At 36.7% G+C, this 27,500-nt stretch overlaps 1 protein-coding gene across 8 annotated transcripts in view; it reads right to left on the reverse strand.

Moving 5' to 3' along the window:
- The window catches only part of LOC106087027 (potassium voltage-gated channel protein eag-like), a 295,197-nt gene that overhangs the window by 56,341 nt on the left and 211,356 nt on the right, over positions 1-27,500 (reverse strand). For 6 of the 8 annotated variants that reach the window (XM_059366593.1, XM_059366592.1, XM_059366595.1 and 3 more), the window contains exons 5-6: positions 14,565-14,677; positions 2,212-2,259 (exon numbers count right to left, since the gene is read on the reverse strand). In XM_059366593.1, coding sequence (XP_059222576.1) covers positions 2,212-2,259; positions 14,565-14,677 — 161 coding nt within the window. The remainder of the gene's footprint in view (positions 1-2,211; positions 2,260-14,564; positions 14,678-27,500) is intronic. The other 2 variants (XM_059366597.1, XM_059366596.1) reach the window with 1 other exon arrangement.

The following is a 27,500-nucleotide window of genomic DNA, read 5'->3' on the forward strand; positions in this document are numbered from 1 at the left end:
GTTATCGACCGATTTGAACCATATTTGGCACAATTATTGGAAGTCATAACAAACAAATTCATGCAAAATTTCAGCCACATTGGATGGGAATTGCGCCCTCTAGTGGCTCAAGAAGTCAAGATCCAGGATCGGTATATGTTGCATCTATATCAGGTTATGGACTGATTTGGACCATGCTTAGCGAAGTTGTTGGAAATCATAACAAAATACTTCACGCTATCTCCTTCGAAAGATAGCGTGCTTTCGACAGACAGACGGACAGACATGGCTAGATAGACTTTATGGGGTCTTAGACGGATATTTCGAGGATTTTCAAACAGAATGGATAATATATCACCATCCTATGGGGGAGGGTATGAAAAAAGAGAATTGAAAATATGGACTTCTTTACGAAGATATATTTATTCCTTAAAATCACTTAAACAGATATTTCTTCACTTTTCTTTCCTATTTTTTATACCCACCACCATAGGATGGTGGTTGATCAGTTTGACGCTCTGAGTCGATCCATGTCCGTCCTTCCGTCTGTCGAAATTACAATAGCGGTCGAACGCCTTAAGCTACCTGCCTGAAATTTTGTACAGATACTTAATATTGATGTAGGTCATTGTGGATTGCAAATGGGCCATATCGGTTCAGACTTGGATCTAGCTCCCATATAAACCGATCTCCCGATTTGACTTCTTGAGCCTCTGGATGCCGAAATTTTCATCCGATTTGGCTGAAATTTTGCACAAAACATTCTGTTATGACCTCCAAAATTTGAGTTAAATACGGCCCAAATCAGTGTATAACCTGGTATAGCTCCTATATAAACCGATCTCCCGATTTGACTTGGAAGCCTTAATTTTCATCCGATTTGGCTGAAATTTTGCATGCGATTTTCTGTTTTAATTTTAAACAACTGTGCCATGTGCGGTACAAATCGGTCTATAACTTGATATAGCTCCCATATAAACTGATTTCCCGATATGACTTCTTGAACCCCTGAAAGCTGCAATTCTTGTCCGATTTGGCTTAAATTTTGCATATAATTTTCTCTTATGACTCCCAACAGCAGTGCCAAGTATGGTCCAAATCGGTCTTTAACATGATATAGCTCCCATATAAACCGATCTCTCGAGTTGATTCCTTGAGCCCATACAAGCCGCAATTTTCATCCGATTTGCCTTAAATTTTACACATAATATTCTCTAATGACTCGCAACAACTGCGCCAAGTTAGGTCCAAATCGGTCTATAACCTGATATAGCTCCCATATAAACCGATTTGCCTTCTTTACACCCTGGAAGCCACAATTTTTGTCTGATTTGGCTGAAATGTTCCATTCGGTGTTTTGTTAAGACTTTCAACAACTGTGCCAAGTACGGTCATGATTTAACTTCTTGAGACCCTGGAATTTCCAATTTTCAACCGATTTATCTGAATTTATTTTGCGCTGGGTGTTCTATTATAAATTTCAGCATCTGTGCCAAATATGGTCCAAATCGGTCTATAACCTGAAATAGCTCCCATATAAACCGGTCTCTCGATTATCCTTGTTCGGTTCCTAGAGGCTTTAATTTTTGCTGGTTTGACAGAAGTTTGGTATGTAGAACAAAATTATGCTCTTCAACTAAATTTAGTTTGTATGAATTTTTACCAGAATCCATGACGGTGGGTTCTCAAGATTTGGCCCCGCTGAACTTAGCGCGCTTTTACTTGTTTATTGGCTACATTGGATTTGAAGGATATACTAAAATCCTTAAAGAAATGTTTAAATTTTATTTCTCACAAGCCTCACTAAACGCTAAATTAAACCCCTCCATGGATAAACATTCCTATGACATACATTTAAACATCATTCTGTCAATCAACATCAAGGGGACATCGGTCAATCACTATCATAGGCCATCTAAAAAGTTGAGTTAAAATGGTCAGCTCATCATAGTCAATAGGGGTGTCATGACTAAGAGCCTACTAAAGTGTGACAGTTGTGTTTAACCTCATTGATGATATAAAAAGCCACATGTGTCCCTTATAAAACACATTTAGTAAATTTTTGTTTTTGGCTGTTATCGAAACTAGGCTAAAGAAAATATTATCATTTAGTTTAATTTTATAGTAAAATTTGTAATTAAAATTTTAATAAAGTTTTTCTACAAAATATTTGTATATGTTTATAAAAACAAATAATAATTTAATAAAATAATAATGCGTATTTTTCACTACCTGGTGAGACTTTTCCGAATTGTGCTAAAGAGCAGCCACATTGTAAATCTGTAAAAATTTCATTAATATTTTGTTTTGAATTTTTCTTAAAAAAAAACTTGCAATTTAAAACGGTTTTTATGGTGGCACAAATTCTAGCTCCAAGGTTCAAAGGGGGTAAGAGTTCAAGCGTTTTTACGTCTATTTACAATTTCTAACCACCCATGGATGTTTATAGCATACATTGATTATTTTTCAATTTCAAACAAAAAAAGGTACAAAAGGTTTAGCTCCACAAGAAAGGACTTGGGCTTAGAGACGAAGAGGGATAGAGAGAGAGAGAGAGAGATAGAAAGAGAGCGACAGAGAGTCAACTATAATCATAGTTACCAAGTAGTTGTTTTTTTTCTGTTCAAATTCCACATTTTAGCAATTTTACGGGAATTCCCATACAATTTTTATGTTTACAGTTTTAGTTGTAGCATATTTTTCGGCAAGCCAGCACCAGGCGTTTCAAACTACCACTACCACTACTACTAACACATATACTACTTCTACAATACCAGGTCTATAACTAGGGGAAGCTTAAACTAATACAAGGTGTAGATACGTGTATGATTAGGGGAATGAAGGAATGCGGGAATGCGGGATACACAAACACCATCGCAATGTTGTAAATTGAGAGAGAAATGCAGGGGCTTTAAATTACCAACACAAGCCACCTTGGCATGGTATTTACAAGGCACTCAAAGTATGCAGTCATACGCACATGTTGTTAAAACTAACTCGCATGCTTACCCATACACACATACACATACATTCAAAGTAACGTGGTATGTTATCAGCATAGAGTGCAAATTGCAGTGGTTTTATATCACATGTGTGAATATGCTGCATTACATAGTTTTGAATTTTTCTAGCCACCATCATAAAATGAAGGTGAATTATTTTTATCATTTCGTATATAACATTACTAAATATTGATTTTAGTCTCTATAAAGTGCTTGGTTGTCGAAAAATTCTGAGGCCATTAAGTGATGTCCGTCCGTTCCTTTGCCTTAAGAAGAAAAAAAAAATTGTGAAAAATTGTATCAAAATTTTATTTCTGTTATTGTATTACTTCCAGCTTAGATCAATGCGTTCTTATACCCTACACCACCACTGTGGTACAGTTATAAGTTTGTGAATTTGTTTGCCACGCTAAGAAGGAGAAGAGCTAAACCCATTCATAAGTATACCGATGGACTCAGAATCACTTTCTGATTCGATTTAACCATGTCCGTCTGTGAGTCCATGTATTCTTGTAATCAAAGTACAGATCGTATTTGTTGTCCAATCATCACGAAATTGTGCAGGTATTACTTTTGTGGCCCAAAGACAGACGCTATTGGTTTTGGTGAAAATCGGTTCAGATTTAGATATAGCTTCCATATATATGTATCGCCCGATTTGCACTTAAATGGCCGTAGTTACCACAATTTTCAACCAATCTGCACAAAATTTGGCACGAATTGTTTTGTTACTGATCTTAACATATGTGCAAAGTTTAATCAAAATCGGTTCAGATTTAGATATAGCTCCCATATATATGAATCGCCCGATTTGCACTTAAATGGACGTAGTAGCTACAATTTGCAACCGATCTCCACAAAATTTGGCATGGACTGTTTTGTTACTGATTTTAACCTATCTGCTAAACTTCGTCAAAATCGGTTCAGATTTAGATATAGCTCCCATATATATGTATCACCCGATTTGCACTTAAATGGCCGTAGTTAGTTCAATTTTCAACCGATCTGCACAAAATTTGGCACGAATTGTTTTGTTACTGACCTTAACATATGTGCAAAGTTTAATCAAAATCGGTATAGATCTAAATATAGCTTCCATATATATGAATCGCCCGATTTGCACTTAAATGGACGTAGTAGCTACAGTTTACAACCGATCTCCACAAAATTTTGCATGGACAAATTTTGCATGGACTGTTTTGTTATTGATTTTAACATATCTGCTAAACTTCGTCAAAATCGGTTCAGATTTAGATATAGCTCCCATATATATGTATCACCCGATTTGCACTTAAATGACCGTAGTAGCTAAAATTTTCAACCGATTTGCATAAAATTTGGCATAGATTGTTTTCCAACTGATTTAAACATATCTGCAAAATTTTAACAAAATCGGTTCAGATTTAGATATAGCTCCCATATATATGTATCACCCGATTTGCACTAAAATGGTCGTAGTTTGTTCAATTTTCAACTGATCTGCACAAAATTTGGCACTAATTGTTTTGTCACCAATTTTAACATATCTGCAAAAGTTCATCAAAATTGGTTCAGATTAAGATATATCTTCACAAAATTTGGCACGAATTGTTTTGTTACTGATCTTAACATATGTGCAAAATTTCATCAAAACCGGTTCAGATTTAGATATAGCTCCCATATATATGTATCGCCCAATTTGCACTTAAATGGCCGTAGTAACTACAATTTTTAACTGATCTGCACAAAATTTGGCACGAAATGTTTAGTTACTGATTTAAACATATGCGCAAGATTTCATCAAAATCGATTCAGATTAAGATATAGCTCCCATTTATATGTATCTCCCGATTTGCACTTTAATAGCCGTAGTAGCTACAATTTTCAACCGATTTGCATAAAATTTGGCATAGATTGTTTTCTAACTGATTTTAACATATCTGCAAATTTTCATCAAAATCGGTTCTGATTAAGATATATCTCCCATATATATATATCGCCCGATTTGCACTTAAATGGCCGAAGTTTGTTCAATTTGCAATTAATCTGCATAAAATTTGGCACGAATTGTTTTGTCACTGATCTTAACATGTGTGCAAAATTCGATTTAGATTAAGATATATCGGTTTAGATTAAGATATATTTCCCATATATATATATCGCCCGATTTGCACTTAAATGGCCGTAGTTTGTTCAATTTGCAACTAATCTGCATAAAATTTGGCACGAATTGTTTTGTCACTGATCTTAACATGTGTGCAAAATTCGATCAAAATCGGTTCAGATTTAGATATAGCTCTCATATATATGTATTGCCCGATTTGCACTTAAACGGCCGTAGTTTGTTCAATTTTCAACTGATCTTCACAAAATTTAGCACGAATTGTTTTTTTACTGATCTTAACATATGTGGAAAATTTCATAAAATCGGTTCAGATTTAGAAATAGCTCCCATATATATGTATCGCCCGATTTGCACTTAAATGGCCGTAGTAGCTACAATTTGCAACCGATCTGCACAAAATTTGGCACAAATTGTTTTGTTACTGATACTAACATATCAGCAAGATCTCATCAAAATCGGTTCAGATTTGGATATATACATGTATCGCCTGATTTACACTTATATGACCGTAGTAATAACAAATTTCGACCGATCTGCACAAAATTTGGCACGGATTGTTTTATTAGTGATCTTAAGATATCTGCAAGATTGGCCTTACCGGTGGCCTAATCAGATTGTCCGTCCGTCTATAAAAATAAAGAAATTAAGTTGTGACTTTGCACAGACTTTTTTTGTCCATAGGCAGGCTTGGTTAGGTTGAAATTGGGGTGTGGATATTAACCAGCCCTATCCCACTATGGAAATGTATCTAAGCCAGTATTCGGCTTGTTTTGCGCTCTAAATACTAGAATGTAAACTCGAAAAAGAAAATCTAAGATAGGAATGCCGTGTTGCTTACAAAAAAAAAAAAACACCAAAAAAGTTGGTTCATGTCTGGTATTGTGTCCCCACCTTAGTACCAGTGTCTGTTGGCTGCGAATGCCGGGCAATTGCATAGGAAATGCTCCAAGGTCTCATCATTTTCCCCACATGTCCTATGCATGCTATCACTTGCCCCATCGATTTTGCATAAGTGAACTCGCAGTCCTATGCGTTTTGTTATGATACTGAAAGCAATACTGAACTCCTTACTTCCTTTCAGTAGTAGTCTCGACTTTTCACGATCCGTATTTCCCCATAAAATTTTCGCCGTCCTACCAACTGTTTTGCTATTCCACAGTGTCACATGCGCGTTCGTAGCCCAAGTCTAACTCGGACTGCGTCGAATCGAAAGGATTTGAGTTAACCTAGTTGATTGTCAACAGTCCTCTGATCTTCACTACCAAATAGTCTGCTTTCTCATTCGCCCTTACTCCGCTATGGCCCGGTACCCAAACGATGCGGATCGTTCCAAAAAAGGGAAATATTTGATTATATCTTGATATAGCTTCCATATAGACCGATCTACCGACTTATTTTCCGATTTCGCTGAAATTTGGCACAGCGTATTTTGTAGGGCCCCATGATACCTCTTGATAAAGCCTCTTTGTTATACCGATCTCCAAATTTAAGGTCTTGAGGCCACATTCTCTGAAATTTGGCACACCATGTTATGCAAGGCCCACGATATCAGCACCGAATATGACCAATATCAGACTATATTTGGATATATCTGTCATACACACAGATCTCCCGATTTAAGGTCTTACGCACAAAAAAAGTCGAATTTATTGCCCGATTTCACTGAAATTTGGCACTGAGAATTATACTACACCCCTTGAGATCCGTCTATATTTGCATATAGCTGTCATATATATGCGATTTTCTTATTTAAAATATTGAGCCCATAAAAGTCGGATTTTTCTCTGAAATTTGGCACAGCCTATCGTGTTAGGACCCTTGACTCTTATGCCGTTTATGGTTTAGATCGGACTTTATTTGGATATAGCTGCAATGTAAACTGATTTCTGGATTTTCTTTTTTTGGACCAAAAAGGCGCACTTTTTACCCCAAAACTCGGTACAGTGATTTGCAACAGACTGCTTCAAATCCTTTCCAAATATAATGCATATCAAACTATTTTTGGATGTAGCTGCCATACAGAACTGGGAGCCACATGGTGCATAAGTTAGCATGCCCACCTAATCAATCGCCCGGGTTCAAATCATGCCGGCGAGAACACCTTAAAACATTTTTCGGAGGTGGTTATCTTCTCACCAAATGCTGGCAACATTTGTGAGTATTTCAGCCTTGTACAACTTCTCAACAAAGGGTTGTCACTTTTCAGTGAAACGCAGTTCGGACTCGGCATAAAACAGGAGGTCCCCCTACAACTGAGCTTAAACTTGAATCGGGTAGCAACCAATTGTTAATGTGAGAAGTTATTTTTCATCTAATTTGTTTCATAATGGGATGTTCGGGAAAATTTTTGCGTGAAACTACTAATTTTCACTTTTTGTATACTGTTTTTGGCATTTGAATGTTAACTAATTCACATATCTTTTCTTATTTTCAGCGTCGGTAAGTTTGTTTGTTATGATTACTGAAATTTTTATTTATTTTGTTAGATTTTAAGCTTCTATTTCTTTAATGGTGAATTGTCATCAGGTAAACTTGAGATCTGAAAATGCTTCTCCAAACAGCTTAAATAATTGAAGTGATTTTTTAACTATATCGCCCTTTACCATTTCTTTGCCTAATATTTCAAATTCAAACTTTCCATACATCAAAACTGGAGTGGTTTGAGGTTTTTTTTTTTTGTTACTTTTCCATTTAAAATAAATGACATTTTCATTTTGTTAGTTAACACTTAATTACATTCATTTTGAATGTATAATTAAAATGTTTTCAACAATAATAAAAAGAAATTATCATTAGCCACAATAACAACAACAGCAATGATGACAGCGAAAGCGGAACCACCAACAGGCGGAAGGATATTACAGCAGCTAAATATGCTGTAGCAAACTCTACAAAAAAAAACGCATTTCAATAAAACCAATTAAATATTTAAATTGTAATTAGTTTTTGTTCTCCCCAACCAAAACCAAATAAGAGCGATGCGGGGCAAAAATTAAAAGAAAAAAATTTGCAAATAGCAATTATACATAACTAAAAGAGTAAAATAATACAAAGGGATAAGAGAAAGTTGACAAGGAATATCTATGGGGTTGGTAATATGGTACCCCTTCCTTATTTCGAAAGATTTTTTAGAAATATTGGTCATCAAATATGAGATATTGTTTATGGCTCCTAAAAGTCGGCTATGTTCTTTAAAATTCCTGAATGTATGCAATATTTTTTAATTGGTTATCAAAGAATTGATAACCTTTTTTAGATGATATATTTAATATTGTTTTAGCACAAAATAATCTTCCATATTGAAGAGCATTGCCAGTTTTTAGGGATTTTCTTTTCAAGTTTTTGTTTCCTTTAAAATAATTTTAATGTAACATTATCAGCCAACGTCATGCTCAAACGAAAAATAACAGCCTACAGTTTATTTACTATTTACACATTTTGAATGCTTACAGCCTAAAAGCATGCATGACTTATTTTACGTTCACATAAAAATACCTATCGAGGCCTCATTGAGGGGGTAGTGAGAACCCGATATAATTGAACATTAAAATTGATAAGAAATATACAATATATGTAAATGTATATGAAAGAAAGCCAATGGCAAGGAAAAATATCAAATTTCAAATAATATGACTTCTAGAGTCAGTCTGAGTCTGCAGGCAATCGCGGTTAATATGAAACATTTTATGCAAATATTTGGCGAATGTGATATGGAATATTTTAAATTTTCACCAAAACGTTAAAAGAAAATATTTATGGGGGGGCCTCTACAGCCTCTTAAACAATGGAGAAAACAAAAATTTTTCGGCTAAAATTTAGAAAAAGGTCATAATGCTCATTATAACATTATTGACAACTTATTACTTGAAAGATATAAATTTGATGGCCTTTAATTTTAAAATAGATAAAATTTTTGGGAGAATAATTAGGAAAGATTATAAAGTTTTTATTTGTATGAAGCTAAAAAATAAATTAAGGCATATTTTAGGGGGCTTATAAGAATTATCAATTATTTAAAGAGCGACAACATTAAAATAATCGAAATCCCAAAACGTTTCATCCATGATTTAAAATCAATTGATTTCGTTATTTCATTTAACAATATAAAATTTTATTTCTATTTAACCTCAGAAGAGTATTTTTTGGTTTGCTACGATTTTAACTTAAATTCCTTTGCATACTTAAATGACTTCTCGTTTTGTTTGCGCTTTCTTTTCAATGAAAAGCACAAAAACTTTAATAAAAACTCAAACTAAACTCATGCAAGCAAGCACTTCCGAGAATGTTATATTTTGTGGTATTTTACCTCCTTCACGTTCTGTTTATGCTCAAATAAAAAGCATACTTTCAGGCATTGTGGTATGATATGCTGCATTACATGCCAGTGCAATGCGTTACGCTGAGTTGCGTTCTATTTTTTTTGCAGCATTCGTTACATTTGTTTCAAATTACATGCTCTTTGTTTAATGTAACGTTTTTACCATCGGGCTATGATAGTTTTTGTCACAGTTTCATTCTCTTTTTTACTAAACTTTTTAAAGGCTTTCTTTTGCAGAGTAATCTGTTTACATTATTATTTTTGTATTGCATATGTTGAGGAGTTGATTTATGTGAGATAATAGAGTAATTTGATTGGAATCGCTTTCGTGGAAAGTTATTAATATTACAATCATAAAGTATGCCTAAGTTTTTATCTTTAAAATATCCAAAATTTTAAAGTATTAAATTTTAATATGAAGTGAAAAGCTTAACTGTTGCTCAAATTCCACATATATTTTTTTTTGTTTTTTTTTTTTTTTATTTTGTTTCCCAATTTTTTCATCTCCTCTTCGCTTTCAATTTCTATTTTTTCGAAGATAATTTCGAATTTCCTTATTTGGTTTCTAAATTATTACTATAGTCTCATTTTACATCTTTCTTCGAGCCATGACTGTTTGTTTTGTTTTTTGTTCGGAAAAAAGTTTTAGAGGCTAATTTAACGATCTCTGTTTTTTTATTTATTGTTGATCCACATGGCAGATGAACTAAAAAAGCCATAAAAATAAATTGCTCATGCACATTTCACGCTGTTGCAATTTCGAAAATCCTCGCATACAGATGCGACGAATGCAGTGCATAAGAATGACTGAATGGGAAATGCCATTAATGGGTAGGATTTGTACAGTGGGATGAGATAGTAGAAAAAGAAATAAAAATAAAGTAAAACAAAATAAAATAAAATAAAAAAATAAAATAAAATAAAGTAAAACAAAATAAAATAAAATAAATTCTAAAGCCACTGCAAGCGCTTTTATTGGTCTTGCCAATCTTTCCTCGACGACTACCACAAAATCTAAGAAGTTTGGTCGAACTCGGTTCAGGTTTAGATATAGCTCCCATATATATGTTTGTCAGATTTTGGGTGATTTGCAATAATGTTGTCATTTGATTTGTTTGAACATATTTGCTCGATATGTGATACTTTTTGTTTTTAATATCCCATCTAGAAACATCCGACATCAAATTAGTTCAGAATAAGATATTGATCACAGTTTGTACATATATGGCATATGTAGGGTATTGTAAAGTTGCCACCGCCCTACTTTTGTCTTTCCTTACTGGCTTTTTTACTAAATATTAAGCAAAATTATTCTCTGGATATTTATTTTCGACAACTAAAGAGCTTTAAGCACCATGGTATGAAAATAAGAAAAGTACTATTTTGTACGTTTTAGTACCAGAATGTATGAATTTCCAAAAAAAACTTTTACTATTAAGATGTACCTGCATCCCAAATTTCAAAGCTTAGTCTGTAGAGAAAGCCCCATTTTGTTTGTTTTAGTACAAAAATATACGAATATCAAAAAATCTTCTAGCTGCCCGGGAAAAACTGCTAATATATACCTTTTTCCAAATTTCAGACCTGTAGCTCAACACGTAAAGATAGTACCATTTTGTACGTTTTAGTGCCAAAATGTACGAATTTCAAAAAATCTTCTAGTCGCCCGCTATATACTGTCAAGATATACCGATATCCCAAATTTAAGAGCTAATTAGCTCAGTCTGTAAAAAAGGTACCATTTTGTACGTTTTAGTACCAAAATGTACGAATATCAAAACAATTCTTCTAGTCGCCCGGTGCATACTGAAGATGTACCTGTATCCCAAATTTCAGAGCTGTAGCTCAATCTTTAAAGAAAGTACCAAATAGTACTAATTACAGCACTTAAGTACGTTTTCTTCCACTGGTGGTACGATATCATCATTTCGTATTTGGTAAAACTTTTCTTACTTTTCTCAAGACTACGATATTTTTTTTTTGTTAAATTATTTAATTTTACCCGTCTCCGTTCGCTGTAAAAGTAAATAAGCTAATTCGTACTATTTAGTACTATTTGGTACCAAAATGTACGATTTGTGAAGAGTCACTTAGTTAGCCAACATATATTTTCTAGTTGAACTCACATGTTTAATTTCAGTTCCAGTTCATCTCTAGTTCAATTCGTAAAGAAAGTACGAAATGGTACTAAATACGGTACTAAACGTACATTTCTCCCATTCCAATACTATTTTTCATATCCTTATACCCACCACTGAAGGATGGGTGTATATTCATTTTGTCATTCCGTTTGCAAGACATGGAAATATCAATTCCCGACCCTATAAAGTATATATATTCTTGATCAGCGTAAAATACGAAGACGATCTAGCTATGCCCGTCCGTTTGTCCGTCTGTCCTTCCGTCCGTCTGTCCATCCGTCCGTCTGTCCGTCCATCCGTCTGTCCGTCCGTCCGTCCATCTGTCCATCTGTCCGTCTGTCCGTCCATCCGTCTGTCCGTCTGTCCGTCCGTTTGTCCATACGTTTGTCCTTCCGTCTGTCCGTCCGTCTGTCTGTTGAAGTCACGTTATAGTCTTTAAAAATTGAGATATTGAGCTGAAACTTTGCACAGATTCCTTCTTTGTCCATAAGTATGGACGAAGATGGGCTATATCGGACTATATCTTGATATAGGCCCCATATAGACCGATCCGCCGATTTAGGGTCTTAGGCCTATAAAAGCCACATTTATTATCCGATTTTGCTGAAATTTGAGACAGTGAGTTGTATTAGGCCCTTTGACGTCCATCTTCAATTTGGCTCAGATCGGTCCAGATTTGGATATAGCTGCCATATAGTCCGATCTCTCGATTTAAGGTTTTGGGCCCATAAAAGACGCATTTATTGTCCGATGTCGCCGAAATTTAGGACAGTGAGTTATGTTAGGCCCCTTAACATCCTTCTGCAATATGGCACAGATCGGTCCAGATTTGGATATAGCTGCCATATAGACTGATCTCTCGATTTAAGGTCTCGGGCCCGAAATTTGGGACAGTGAGTTGTGTTAGCCTCTTCGACAACTTTCTGCAATTTGGATATAGCTGCCATGTAAACCAATCTCTCGATTTAAGATTTTGGCCCCACAAAAAGCACATGTATAATCCGATTTCGGTGAAATTTGACACATCCTTGTCGTATATGGTTCAGATCGGTCTATATTTGGATATGGCTACCAAAAAGACTAATATTTTGTTCTACAAAATTTAACCATGACTTGCATTTATTAGACCACTCAATGTCCGTGTCGACTGTGGTCCAAATCGGACCATATTTCAATACAGCTGCTGGGGAGGCATAAATTATTAATTTTCCACAGGATTATGACGAAAGGTGGTTTACATATATACCCGAGGTGGTGGGTATCCAAAGTTAGGCCCGACCGAATTTAACGCCTTTTTACTTGTTTCTATCTACCCCCTTTATTTCGCATCAAACAATCATGAAAGTAAAATTTCGAAGTTCTACCTGTTGGCCCTATGTTAAGTTCACCTATTTCGTACCTTTTTTGGTACTTTTTAGTACCTAAATGTCCAAAAGTCCAAAAACTCATTTGGCATCCCAATTTAGGTTGCCGTAGTGTACCTAAGTATCAAAATTCAAAGCTCTAGGTCAATTAACATAAAAAGGTACCAAAAAGTACCAATTGCGGTACTAAATGTACTATTTCTCCCAGTACGATTTTAGGACATTTTTATCTCGAAATCTTTTTTTTCGAGATGCTTTTCAATTTGAGCTCAATTACATACTCCTAGCCCTTTCCGTTCACACTGGGCAAATAGTACCCATTTTTGTACTATTTGGTACCTTTTTAGTACTACGTAGTAGCTTAACGTACGAATATTACCGGCCTTATCTCGCGCCTCCGCCCCAAGGCCAACATTCGTTTGATCATAATTCTAACTTTAGTCGTTTGAGTTGGGCGATAATCAGTCAGTCAGTAACATAACTCCTTAAAAAAAAAAGATTACGGCCTGTTAATCAATCTTCATTGTGGCATTTTTGTGTTATTATGACAATCAATTGTATCGCTGGGTCGTATAAGTATTGTGCATATGTGTATTGTTGTTAAGTATACGCTCTAGGGTAAAAACAATTCTAACAGAAGGTGATTTTGTTGCTTCTTTACTAGACAGTCTTTTATTACGGTTTAATAATTTATCACAAAATTTCGGCTTTGCAATTTAATTTGAACGCCTGTCTTACATTTTTACTGAGTTCACTCCCCTCCCCCCATGGTTTAACATCTTGTGGGATTTCAGCAATTTTTATCTGATTTCAGTTCTTGGAAGTTTTTCCCAAAATTGAATATTTATATGCTCACATCAAATCTGGGCAATAATTTTTCAATTTAATATCAAAGACACCCCGATATTCCACTGTTTTCCAGTCATGGCAATGGTGCATTTGCCACTGCATATTCAAGTATTTACACAAACAATTTATGGCCATAAAATATTCCCCTGGCGGATGGGTTTAATATGTCCCATATGGCCAGAATGTTAAATGCCAAAGGGAGGTGGTGTTTGGTGAGGGGAGGGCTTTAAAACCAAACCCTTTAAGGGTCTCCCACCAACCAAACAGCCGACCCACCAACCAAGTCATCAAGTAAGTAACTCCTCCTTTTGTTGTCCATTCCTCTATGGGGTACTAGCCGTACTCAGGTGTTATCAGAGATTACTTCAAAGGACTTTTGTCAAAGGATGGTTGAGGATGGATGCAAAGTTTCATTTGGTATTTCTTTTTTTTTTTTGTTTTCATTTTCATTTTGGGTTTAAAGCTTACACTTAGATAAAGGTTGGAAATGGTTTTCGGTTTTTCTTTCTTTCTTTTTTCAAACAAAGTAGAGAGTATTACACAGCACATAAAGTATTCCATTACAGGGTCAAAGTTTTACTCCTTTTTTGTTTATGCTAGGCTACCATATAGCGTTTAAACAATTACCAGGATATTCAAAAGGTTTCAAATGATTGTGTACTTAATATTTAAATAAAAGGACTGCAAAGGACTATTGACCATAAAATTTAGCCATGTATATTGTAAAGGACTTGTCTAAATTTACGATAAAGTATTAAAAAGGGTTATCCTTGTCGGTTTTTTTCTGGCTTGGCTCTTCAAACTTACTATTCTTTTTGTAGAGCAGTATTTCAAATTGGTCCTGTTGCTGGTTTTCCAGTGTATACTCCAAACGGGCCACCGTTTCCTTGTCTGTCAGCTCACCATACATGAAGCCGCATCTGTAATAAATTAAAATAAAATGAAATTATTAAGCAAAGTCCATAAGAGGATGGGAGAAGGGGGAAAGGGGAAGGAACAACGGCTTGTTAACATTTTTAATTACATTAACATTTCACACAATCAATAAAACGCAGGCAAAACAACAATGACCCACAACATCAGCAACAACAGCAGCAGTGGCATCATTTTGCCTGCAATGCAATGGCTAAAGTAAATGCTGCAACTGCTTCATCTGTTGCGGCTGACCGAAAAATTCTTTTATCAGCTACGAGAAATATGTTGTGGCCATCATTTGTTGTCGAACTGTTGCTGAAAATAAATTTTTCATTGTTTTCCCACCCATTTGTTTGTTCGTAGTTGCCCATTTACTTTGACCAATATTAAAACTCACAGACACAAAGGAAGGAATTGAATAAATTGTTATTGTTGAATCGAACAAGTTAAATGAATTATATGCTATGTACTTTTTCACTCTCAATTGCTTTTATTGACTACTATACAATGGCAATAATTAAAATGAAATATCCTCGCATACTCGTACCATTGACAAAGGCAAATGGTGTGATAGCCATTAATAGGAAACTGAATATGAGGCATTGTTGTTGGTGCTTCATGTTGTTTGGTGGGCAATAACAATTGTTTTTAATTAATTACTGTATAAGAAGTTTTCGTTATATGTTGGGGAATTTCCAACATTTGTTTGTTTTTTTATTATGATATTTCTAATCAGTATCAATAACTCTTTGTAACGGGCAATGGAGCGTATGAGTACTATAAATACAATTAGTTTCTATTAATATTACGTATACGCTTTGAATGGGGGAGGGTAAGCAATAACAGTAAAAACGCGTTAACACTAACACATGACCATCAATTTCATATTGAGAGCATTTATAATTATTAAGAATAAAGACTTTAGAAAAAATATTTTTCAAAAAACTAGAAAAAATTACATTTTTGACAAGCAAAAAAAAAAAAAAAAATCAAGTAAAAGCGTGCTAAGTTCGGCCGGGCCGAATTTTGGGAACCTTTCTGTCCAACCCTCAAAAATTAAAGCTTCTGGGAACCGAAAAAGGATGATCGAGAAACCGGTTTATATGGGAGCAATATCAGGTTATAGAGTGATTTTGACCGTATTTAGCACAGTTGTTGTTAGCCATAACTAAACACTACATGGAAAATTTCTGCCACATCGGACAATAATTGCGACTTCCAGGGGCTCAAAAGGTCAAATCAGGAGATCGCTTTATATGGAAGCTTTACAAGGTTATAAACCGATTTGGACCGTACTCACTACAGTTGTTGGAAGTCATAACAAAACACTACATTAAAAATTTCAGCCAAATTGGACAAAAATTGCGGCTTGTAAAGGCTCAGAAAGTCAATTCTGGATATCGGTTTACATGGGAGCTATGCCAGATTATAGACCGATTTGGACCGTACTTAGCACAGTAGTTGGAAGTTATATCAAAACACTACATTTAAAATTTCAGCCAAATCGGACAACAATTGCGGCTTGTAAAGGCTCAGAAAGTCAATTCTGGATATCGGTTTACATGGGAGCTATGCTAGGTTATAGACCGATTTGGACCGTAGTTGACATAGTTGTTGGAAGTCATAACAGAACACTACGGAAAAAATTTCATCCAAATCGGACAAAAATTGCGGCTTCCAGGGGCTCAAGAAGTCAAATCGGGAGATCGGTTTATGTGGGAGCTATATCTTAATCTGAACCGATATGGGCCATTTGCCATCTCCAACGTTTTACATCGATACTTAGTATCTGTGTAAAATTTCAAGTGGCTAGCTTTACGCGTTCGACCTCTATCGTGATTTCGATAGACGGACGGACGGACATGGCTAGATCGATTCAGAATGACAAGAATATATATACTTAATGGGATCTTAGACTAATATTTCGAGGTGTTACACATCGAATGACAAGATGAGTATATCCCCATCCTATGGTGGTAGGTATAAAAAAAAATGTTGGCCGAGACGAACCTTGGATGGCCCTTCCCATTATTAAGATGGCATTAAGTTCGGCCGGGCCGAACTTTGGATCTCACTACTTTAGACTAACCACTTTTCGTCATAATACAGTAAAAATTCATTATTTATACCCATAGCAGGTATATCTAAATATAGACCGATCTACACCATACTCAAGAAGACTACATGAGGGTCTAACACAAGTCATTGTACCACATTCAGCGAATAAAAAATTCATTTTTATGGGTCAAGGAACTTGAATCGGGAGATCGGTATATGTATATGACAGCTTTATTCAAATATAGAACGATCTGAATCAAATATAGAACGATCTGAATTGAACACGAATGTCTTGGAGCCTAACACAGTTCACTGTGTCAAATTTCTGCGATATCGAGCGATAAACCTGCTTTTATTATTCCAAGTACTTAAACCGGTAGATCAGTACTTGTGGCAGCTATATCCAAATATAGCTCGATCTAGACCATACTTAGTACGAATTTCGAAGAGCCTTATAGAACTCATTCAACTAAATTTCAGTGAAATCCGTTAATAAATTCACCTTTAAGAGGCCTAAAACTTTAAATCGGAAGATCGTTATATATGGCAGTTACATCCAAATCTGCACCAATCTAAATCGTAGTGAACCGGGATGTCGATGTCAAATGTCAGCAAGGCAATAAATACGCCAATAAATACTGTCCAAACTTTCAATTTAAGGTATTGGGGCACCTTAAAGCGAGAGTTAGGTCTATAGTGCAGTTTTATCGAAATATAGGCCGATCTTAATCAAACTCAAAGGGGCTAAACCAAATCATTGTGTCTAATTTCCGCAAAATCGGTAAATAAATTCACCTTTTATGGTTGTAAAACGTTGAATCGAGAGATCGTTCTTAATGGAAGCTATATCAAATTCTGCACCTATCTGGGCCATCTTCAAGAACAACATCGACTGGCCTAATTCACTGTCCCAAATTTCAGCGAAGTTGGACAACAAATGTGGCTTTTATGGGCCCAAGACCTTAAATCGGGAGATCGGACATGGCTAGATCGTCTTAGATTTTTACGACGATCAAGAATTTCGACGATCAAAAAATCCGCAATTACTTTTTGGGCAAACCAATATTTGCCCAAAAAGTAATTGCGGATTTTTCATATAGTCGGCGTTGACAAATTTTTCACAGCTTGTGACTCTGTAATTGCATTCTTTCCTCTGTCAGTTATCAGCTGTTACTTTTAGCTTGCTTTAAAAAAAAAGTGTAAAAAAATTATATTTGATTAAAGTTCATTCCAAGTTTTATTAAAAATGCATTTACTTTCTTTTAAAAAATCCGCAATTACTTTTTGGGCAACCCAATACTTTATATTGGTATTGGGTTGCCGTGATATCTCACCTCGTGACAAACGGACGGTCTCGCTGTCTGTTCGACCGTCTGCTTGTGCAATATTTTTTCATGTGTAAGACCTTTTTAATAAAAGTTGGTTCAGGCGCATTTCTACAATTTTTCTTCGATTATATCCCACTGTGCATTGTTAGGTATACTAATCTGTTAAGAAATACTTCCTGATTCAGCTTATATATGTCCGCCTGACAATCTGTCTATCCGTCTGACTGTAAAATTATATTTCTAATTGCAAGACCTTTTTTATTAAAAGTTGTTTCAGGCGCACCGTGGTATCTCATCCCATTTTCAAATGACAGATTTTTTACTAATTTTTCGATTATAACCCACTGTGCATCTGCTTAGAACTATTTCCTGGTTCAGTTTATCTATGTCCGTCTGACAATATGTCGATTCGTCTGACTGTCTGTCCGTCCGTATGTCTATCTGTTCATTTTCTATCCATCCGTCTGCCTATCTGTCTGTCCGTCTGTCTATCTGTTCTTCTGTCAAATAATTTTTCATGTATAAGACCTTTTTGTTAAAAGTTGGTTCAGGCACACCGTGATATCTGATTTCGTTATCAAATAAAAGATTTTTTGCTATTTTTTGTCGATTATATCCCACTGCTAATCTGCTTAGAACTACTTCCTGATACAGTTTATCTATGACCGTGTGACAATCTGTCGATTCGTCTGACTGTATGTCTGTCCGTCTGCCTGTCTGTCCATCTGTGTGTCCGACTGTCTGCCTGTTCATCTGTAAAATAATTTTTCAGGTGTAAGACCTTTTTATTAAAAGCTGGTTCAGGCACACCGTGATATCTCATCCCGTTCTCAATTGACAGATATTTTACTATTTGTTTTTTGTTTATATCCCACTGTACATTGTTTGGTGAACTAATCTGCTTAAAACTACTTCCTGATTCAGTTTATCTATGTCCGTTTGACAATCTGTCGATACGACTGACAGTCTGTCCTTCCGTCGGTTTGCCTGTCTGTCTGTCCTTCCGTCTGTCTGCCCATCTGTCTCTCTCTCTGACGATCTGTCGATCCGTCTGATAGCCAGGAAGACAGACAGATAGACTGACTCACAAATGGACAGACAGACAGATGGATGGAAAACTTTCAGACAGGCACACAGACGGATGGATAAAAAACGGGCAGACAGACGGACGGATGGGCAGACAGTCAGACGGATCGACGAAAATTATTTGACAGACAGACGAATGGATGGAAAATGGACAGAAAGGCGGACAGACAGCCAGACCGACGGAAGGACAGATCTTCCGTCGGTCTGTCTGTCTGTCCTTCCATCGGTTTGGCTGTCTGTCCGCTTTTCTGTCCATTTTCCATCCATTCGTCTGTCTGTCTGTCTGTCTGTTTGTCTGTCAAATAATTTTCGTCCATGCGTCTGACTGCCTGCCCATCCGTCCATCTGTCTGTCCGTTTTTTATCCATCCGTCTGTGTGCCTGTCTTTCCATCCATCTGTCTGTCTGTCCATTTGTGAGTCAGTCTATCTGTCTGTCTTCTTGGCTCTCTGCCCGACTGTCTGTCTTCCGGTATGTCTGTCCATCTGCCCGTATATCTGACTGTCTGTCCTTCTGTCTGTTTCTATGCCTTTCCATCCGTTTGTCCTTTGCTGTTGCGATAGCCTCACTGCTAGTGTTCGACATCCTCACAAGATTCATTCGGTCAGTTCAGAGAGCTCTCTGCTTCAGATCATACTTCGCCAGATACTGCTGCCAAATCGCCGTCTAAGCATTCTGCTTTGTTCTTTTAAGTTCCTTCTTGGATGCGAACACCTTGAGGATAATCGAACCGAAAGATGCAATCTTACAGGGCTTGTCGGATCTTGTTGTTGTTGTGGCCACATTTGCATGTGAAAGAGGCAATCTTCGTCAAGCTCTTATAGGTGAGCAGGCTCGTTTCGGTCTATACGACCGATCGCAGCGGGAACATGATGGCCATTGGCTTTTTAAAGACGCCTTATCGTATCGAGGCCACCATAGCGCAGAGGTTAGCATGTCCGCCTGTGACGCTGAACGCAAGAGTTCGAATCCTGGCGAGACCATCAGAAAAAATCTTCAGTGGTGCTTTTCCCTTCCTAATGCTGGCAACATTGGTGAGGTACTATGGCCTGTAGCTTTACCTCTCTCCAAAGAGGTGTCGCACTGCGGCACGTCGTTCGGACTCGGCTATAAAAAGGAGACACCTTATCATTGAGCTTAAACTTGAATCTGACTGCACTCATTGATATGCGAGTAGTTTGACCCAGTTCCTTAGTGGAATATACGTGGGCAAAATTTTCAAACAAACTTTCCACTCGATACCGCTGATTGTCCGCGACTGCAGTTGCAGCTTCTCCGTAAGGAGCATTCCACTATCCGCAACCTGTGGGCAAGCCCTTTAGCTCACAGCTAAGCTTCTCGTGATAACGAATAGCACTACACAGATGGGAGTTCAAAATTCCAGCCTATGTGATGCTGTCGGATCTTGTCTCCAAATATTCTTCTCTTTGATAGGTATTGTCCGAGGTAGAGTCAGTTTATTTAAGAAAAAACAATCCGCCTGATGCTTTAGTTTCATCCAGTCAATCAATTCAATAATCCCTTATTAAGGGACTGAGATTGCAGTTCCTTCGTCTCCCCAGTATAGATTTGGGATCCAAATGGGTTCCTGGTATCCATGCACTAATTTATTAGCAGTGGAATCAGTAGTAGAATTATTAGTGAGTGGAAGCAAGCAGCTTTGCTGCGGTGCGACGAGGCCCCTAGTATCGCTGAAACTGCGATAACTTTAGCTTGCCTAATGCATTTTGCACACCACATTTTGCCTTAACTTTTTAATGGGTTTTTTTTGTTTCGCTTTTCTATTCAAAAGTGCAAGAATGTATAAAGTTTTGCTAAAATTTTTTAAAAATTTTTTTAAACTAAATTTTGTTTAATTTTGCTAAATGGCGGAATAGGGGTTAAGCTACACCACCCAATTACTGTATAGCAGTCTCTCAAACCTTAAAAGACATAAACTGACAGTAATGCGGTTTGCTGTTCTAAGGTTGGGGTTTCAGCTCTACATTCAAGAACAAAAAAAGTTCACAAACAGCTAAAAGCTGATAAAGCCAAGGTCTGAACTACTCCAAAGCCAAGGCTGGATGGTGGTATGACTGTCTGCATATTTAGATGCCTGTCAGTGTATTTTTATTTGATATTGTTTCGCTGTATTTGGTAAATCAACAAAGCACCCGATTTTTTATGTAGGAATTCTAGCTTCTTTATTATTTTTCCTGTGCCCTTAAAAAAGAGTACATTTAGTTTAGTGTAAAATTTAGGCTTTTTGCCTGTTTTGGTATATATCGTAAATACCATGAAGCCATATTTTATTTTATTAAAACATTGGCTGTATGGTTTTCCTGAAATATTTGGCAAAAATTCAAAAAGTCCTTTGGATAGTTGATTTTATTCATTATTGTTGTCTGTCATCAACCGCTTGGCTGCTCTTTGGCTACACTGTTGCTCTAACCAATGACAATAGTTTTCGGTTTGTAGCTGTGGTGCATATGATTGTGTTTTATGGTCCTTTGTGGCTGTCATATTATAGTTAAGTACATTTTTTGTTTCTCCCCCCTCCCCTTATAACTATTTTTATGACAGAGTCCAGCTCTAAAAGAGATTTGTTATATTGATTTTTCATAGTTTCATGTTGAACATGGCCAATAAAACAGTTGTTGTTTATATGCACGCTGATTTAACAAGTTAACAATTTGAGGCAATAACACAACACTCATATACTCTCTCCTTGTCCATCTCTTTCGAGGTGGGCTACACCTCTTACAATTTAGGCCATTTATAAAGCTACAGATGTCAACAGCGGTGATAATGCTGCGGTTGTCGATGATAATGTTGGTGATGAAAATGTCATCGTTGCTCATGTCGGCAATGACTGAGTGCTGAATAGGCATTTAAAACCCCCAACAGAATGAATGTGTGCTCATTTGTACAACAAACTCACATCTCCTAGGTCTTTGCACATTTTCATACACACATATAGGCTTATATCTAGACTCTCATGCATTGCTTACTGTTTATTGCACTAATATACTCAAACTCATATGGTATTTATGACACATAAGATTTATATGCTTTTCTGTTTTGGTGTTTTTTTCTCCTTCTTGTGATGAAATTTTTCATTTTTTGTTTTGGTCCTTGCAAGGATCTTAAACAACAGAAAAACTGTGACAATGATTTATAAGCATTTTTATTGACTATCGATTATTTTATGCTTTATCTTAAAACAAAAGAGTCCTTTTGGCCAATTGGGTCATTAAGTTAATGTGCCCAAATAACAATGGGAAAATACATGGGACACCGATATGCAATACCAGTACAATTAATAACAAAAATAGAACGAAGCGAGATAGAAAGGAGGCCAAAAGGAAACTACATTATAAACACAAAAAAAAAAAAATAGAATTGTACTTTTATAGAAAATTTTGTCAAGAGTTTATTTTTAAACAAAATTAAGTCAACATTTTATTTTTATAGAAAACTAGCTGAACGAGGCCCGCTTCGCCTTCTTTAACTTTGTATGGAACAAAATTATCCTTTGAATATTTAATGTCGACAACGCTTACAAATTATTGAATTGTATTCATTTTTATTCATCGAACAGAAATTGTGTTCAGCGACGAAGCTCATTTTCGGCTCAATGGGTACGTAAACAAGCGGAATTGTCGATTTTGGAGTGAAGAGCAGCCAGAAGCATTGGAATAACTGCATCCAGAAAAAGTCACAGTTTGGTGCGGTTTATGGGCTGGTGGCATCATTGGACCGTACTTCTTCAGAGATGATGCGAATCGTAACGTAACTGTGAATGGTGAGCGCTACCGTGAGATACCATCCAACTTTTTTTTCAACAAGACGGTCTATGAATTCGCTCGACGGTTTTAGCGTCATCTATGTTTGGATGTTTGATGTACTCCAATCTTTAAAAAAAAACTTTATTTGAGCCCAATATTCTCATGTGGATTTTTGGAGTGGGAAGGCCCCCAGAGTGGTGGTTGGTGGATTAAGGGGGTGGTGTGGACCCCCAGAAACGTGGTCCTGAAAGTAGGTATGAATTTCGTGCTCTACTCCTAAATACGTTTCATTTAAGCCCCCTATTTCCATGATCGGTAAATATGTGTGTTCGATTTCTGGGTGTTATCGGGGGTGGGGTGGCCCCATAGACACTTTCCCGAATATTGATATCAGATTCGTGTTTTACTCTTAAAGACCTTTCATTTGAACCCCATGTTGCTATGATCGTAAATTTGTCCTCTTTGGGGGTGTTTTTGGGAAGGGTAACTTGGTCCCACGTTTGGATATCAGATTCGTATTCTATACTCAAACACCTTTTATTTGCGCCCCATATTGCCATGGTCAGTAAATAAGTCCTGTTTGGGGAAGGGATGGACTCCGAGAAAAATGACCTCACATTTGGATACCAAATTCGCTTTCTACTCCCCAATACCTTTAATTTGAGCCACAGGTTGTCATAGTCGGTAAATATGTCAGATTTAGGGATGTTTTGGGGAGTGTGGTTGTCCCCAATCACTTGGCCTTAAAAGCAAATCAGCATCGTGCTCTACTTTCATTTATTCGAATCCCATATTGCCATTGGCCTCAAAAGAGGATATCAAATTCGTTTTCTAATCTCGAATACCATTCATTTTAGCGCATATTTCAAAAGTCAGCAAATAATTCTGGTTTGGGGTATGGGCTCTAAAAACTATCAATATCGAGCTCCACTCTCTTTAAGACTCAAAGTGTCTTGGTGAGCAAATATTTCCTATGTGGGGGTTGTTATGGGAATTGGACGTCCCCTAGACAGTTTGTCCCGAATGTTGTTATCAGATTATTGGTCTTTTGGTCTAGAGACCCATATTTCCATAGAAGGCAAACATGTCCGATTTGGGGGTGTTTTGGGGATGAGGCTGCCACTTAGTGACGTGGCTCTGACAATATATATGAGATTCGAGTTCTACTCTAAAATACTTCTCATTTGAGGTCCATATAGCAATGATCAACAAATACGTCCTGTTTGAGTGGTGTTATGGGGGTGGGGTGGTCCCATTGGCGCTTTTCAGAATATTGATATCAGATTCCTGCTTTACTCTCAAAGATCTTTCATTTGAACACCATATTGAACATTGATATCAGTTTCGTGCTTTACTTTCAAAGACTTTTAATTTGAGCCCCATATTGCTATGGTCAGTAAATTTGTCCTCTTTGGGGCAAGGGATATAAAACTCGTATTCTACATTCAAATACCTTTTATTTGAGCCTCATAATGCCAAGGTCAGTAAATAAGTCCTGTTTGGGGAAGAAATGGAACCCGAGAAACTTGGTATCACATTTGGATATCAGATTCCTGTTCTACTCACAAATACCTTTCATTTGAGTCCCACATTGCCATGGTCAGTAAATATGTCCTATTTAGGATTGCTTTGGGGTACGGCGTGGTCCCTAAAACAATTTGTCCGACAATTTGATATCAAATACGTTTTCTACTCTTAAATACCTTTCATTTAAGCCCTATATTGGTCTATATATATATATATTTGGGGTGGGGCGCTCCCCCTAGGTACCCCATCCGAAATTAGGATACCAGATTTTTTGTGCTATTTTAAAGTTCCTATAAAATAGCACACAAAATCTCGCTTAAACGCACCTCTCATCTCCGAGATGTGGTGTTACTGAAAATTCACGTAAGGAGGAGGGTCCGTACCTCCTTCAGATATCAATAAATGTAGTATCCTATGTGTACCACGGGATCATTATGCACCATCTGTGAAAATTTGAAGAAAATGAATTCAGCCGTTTTTTAGTCTATACGGAGCACACAAACAAACAAACACAAATTGACTTTTATACCCACCACCATAGGAAGGGGGTATACTAATCTAGTCATTCCGTTTGTGACTCCTCGAAATATTGATCTGGGACCCCATAAAGTCTATATATTCTGGATCGTCTTGACATTCTGACTAGATCAAGCCGCTATTAGAACCGTCCGTCCGCCTGTCGAAATCACGATAGCGGTCGAACGCGTAAAGCTAGCCGCTTGAAATTTTGCACAGATACTTAATATTGATGTATAGGTCATTGGGGATTGCAAATGGACCATTTAGATATTGCTCCCATATAAACGGATCTCCCGATTGAATTTCTTGATCCCCTGGAAGCCGCCACTTTTGTCCGATTTGGTTAAAATTTTGAATGTGGTGTTCTGTTTTGAGTTTCAAACACTATGCTAAGTACCGTGCAAATCGGCCAAAAACCTGATATAGCTCTCATATAAACCGATCTCCCGATTGGATTTTTTAAGCCCCTGAAAGCTTCAATTTTTGTCCGATTTGGCTGAAATTTTGCACATAGTATTCTGTTGTAGCTTCCAACAACTGTGCTAAGTTCCCTCTAAATCGGTCAAGAATCTGATACAGCTCTCATACTAACCGATCTCCCGATTTGACTTCTCGAACCCCTGGAAGCCCCAATTTTCATTCGATTTAGCTGAAATCTTGCATATAGTGTTATAGCTTCCAACAATTGTGTTAAGTACCGTCTAAATCGGTCAAGACCCTGATATAACGTCCATATAAATCGATCTACCGATTTGTATTCTTGAGCCCCTGGAAGCCTCAATTTGTGTCCGATTTAACTGAAAATTTGCATGTGGTGTTCTGTTATGACTTCCAACAACTATGCCAAATACGGTCTAAATTGGTGTTTAATCTAATATAGCTCCCATATAATTTCCCGATTTTACGTTTTGAGCCCTTACAAACCGCAATTTTTTTACGATTTTGGCTGAAATTTTGATTGACTTTAAAAAACTGCGCCAAGTATGGTCCAAATATAGCTCCCATATTTCAGCAGAATCCATGGTGGGTTTCCAAGATTCGGCCCGTCCGAACTTAGCACGCTTTTACTTGTTTTACGTAAGACTAGCATCCCGGTGGTCCGCTTCGCTATCCCCGTTTTTGATACCTTCTTCCATAACCTAGGTAGGCACTCATTTTAAAAGATTGTAAGACCTCCAGCTTAATCTATGAAGAAAGTACCAAATGGTACCAGTTTTGGTACCAAAATGTGCGAATGGTGAATAAATCATTTAGTCGCCCAATATTTATTTCCTAGTTGTACCCACATGCCAAATTTCAGACCTCAAGGTCCATCTGAACAGAAAGTTCAAAATTATGCCAATTTTGATACAAAAGTGTGCGAATTGTGAATAGATCATTTAGCCACCCATCATATTTGTCTTTGTTGTACCTACATGCCAAATTTCAGACCTCAAGCTCCATCTGAAAAGAAAGTACCAAATGGTACCAATTTTGATACCAAAATGTACGCATTTGGATCAGATCATTTAGTCACCCAACATGTATTTCGTAGTTGTACCTACATGCCAAATTTCATTCCTCTAGCGCCATTAATAAAGAAAGAACCAAATAGTACCAATTTTGGTACCACAAGGTTCGAACTATGGAAACCCCATTTAGTGGCCCATCATATATTTCTAAATTTTACCTACATGAACAAATTTTGAATGGATCATTTATCCACCCATTATGTATTTCCTTCTTGTACCTACATGCCTAATTTCAGACCTCTGGCACCCTCTGCACAGAAAGTACCAAATGGTACCAATATTGGTACCAAAAGGTATGAATTGTAGAAAGATCATAGTCACCCATCATATGTTTCTATTTGTACCTGCACTCCAAATTTCAGACCTCTAGCTTCATCTGTAAAGAAAGTACCAAATGGTACCAATGGCGGTGCTAAACGTACCATTTCTCCCGCTAGCAGTACTAATTTTCCTTTTTTTCTTTTCATCCTCATCCTTTTGCTCCACATGTCTTTTAAGTCAAATTTCAAAATTTTACTTCTATCCATCTGCCCTGTACTACGATGGCCCATTTCGTACCTTTTTGGTACTTTTTTTTTGAAACCTAAATGTACAAATTTCCCGTTAGCGGTACAAATATTCCTTTGTTTCGTTTCATCCTCATCCTTTTGTTCCACATGTCTTTTAAGTCAATTTCAAAAATTCTACCTCTATCTATCTGCCCTGTACTACGATGGCCCATTTCGTACCTTTTTGGTACCTAAATGTAAAAGTTTCCAAAAACTCTTATAGTCACCCAATTAAAAATGCCATAGTGTTCCTAAGTTCCGAAATGCAGAGCTCTAGTTAAAATTGCAAAGAAAGTACCAAATAGTACCAATTGGGGTACTAAACGTACTATTTCGCACATTTACGGTACGATTTTCCAATTTGGTACTTAAATGTACAAATTTCCAAAAACTCTTATCGTCACCCAATTAAGATCCTATAGTGTTCCTAAGTTCCAAAATTCAGAGTTCTAGTTCAATTTAAAAAGAATGTACCAAATAGTACC

The sequence above is a fragment of the Stomoxys calcitrans genome, chromosome 4 (genome assembly GCF_963082655.1).
Source record: "Stomoxys calcitrans chromosome 4, idStoCalc2.1, whole genome shotgun sequence".
Taxonomy (NCBI): domain Eukaryota; kingdom Metazoa; phylum Arthropoda; class Insecta; order Diptera; family Muscidae; genus Stomoxys; species Stomoxys calcitrans.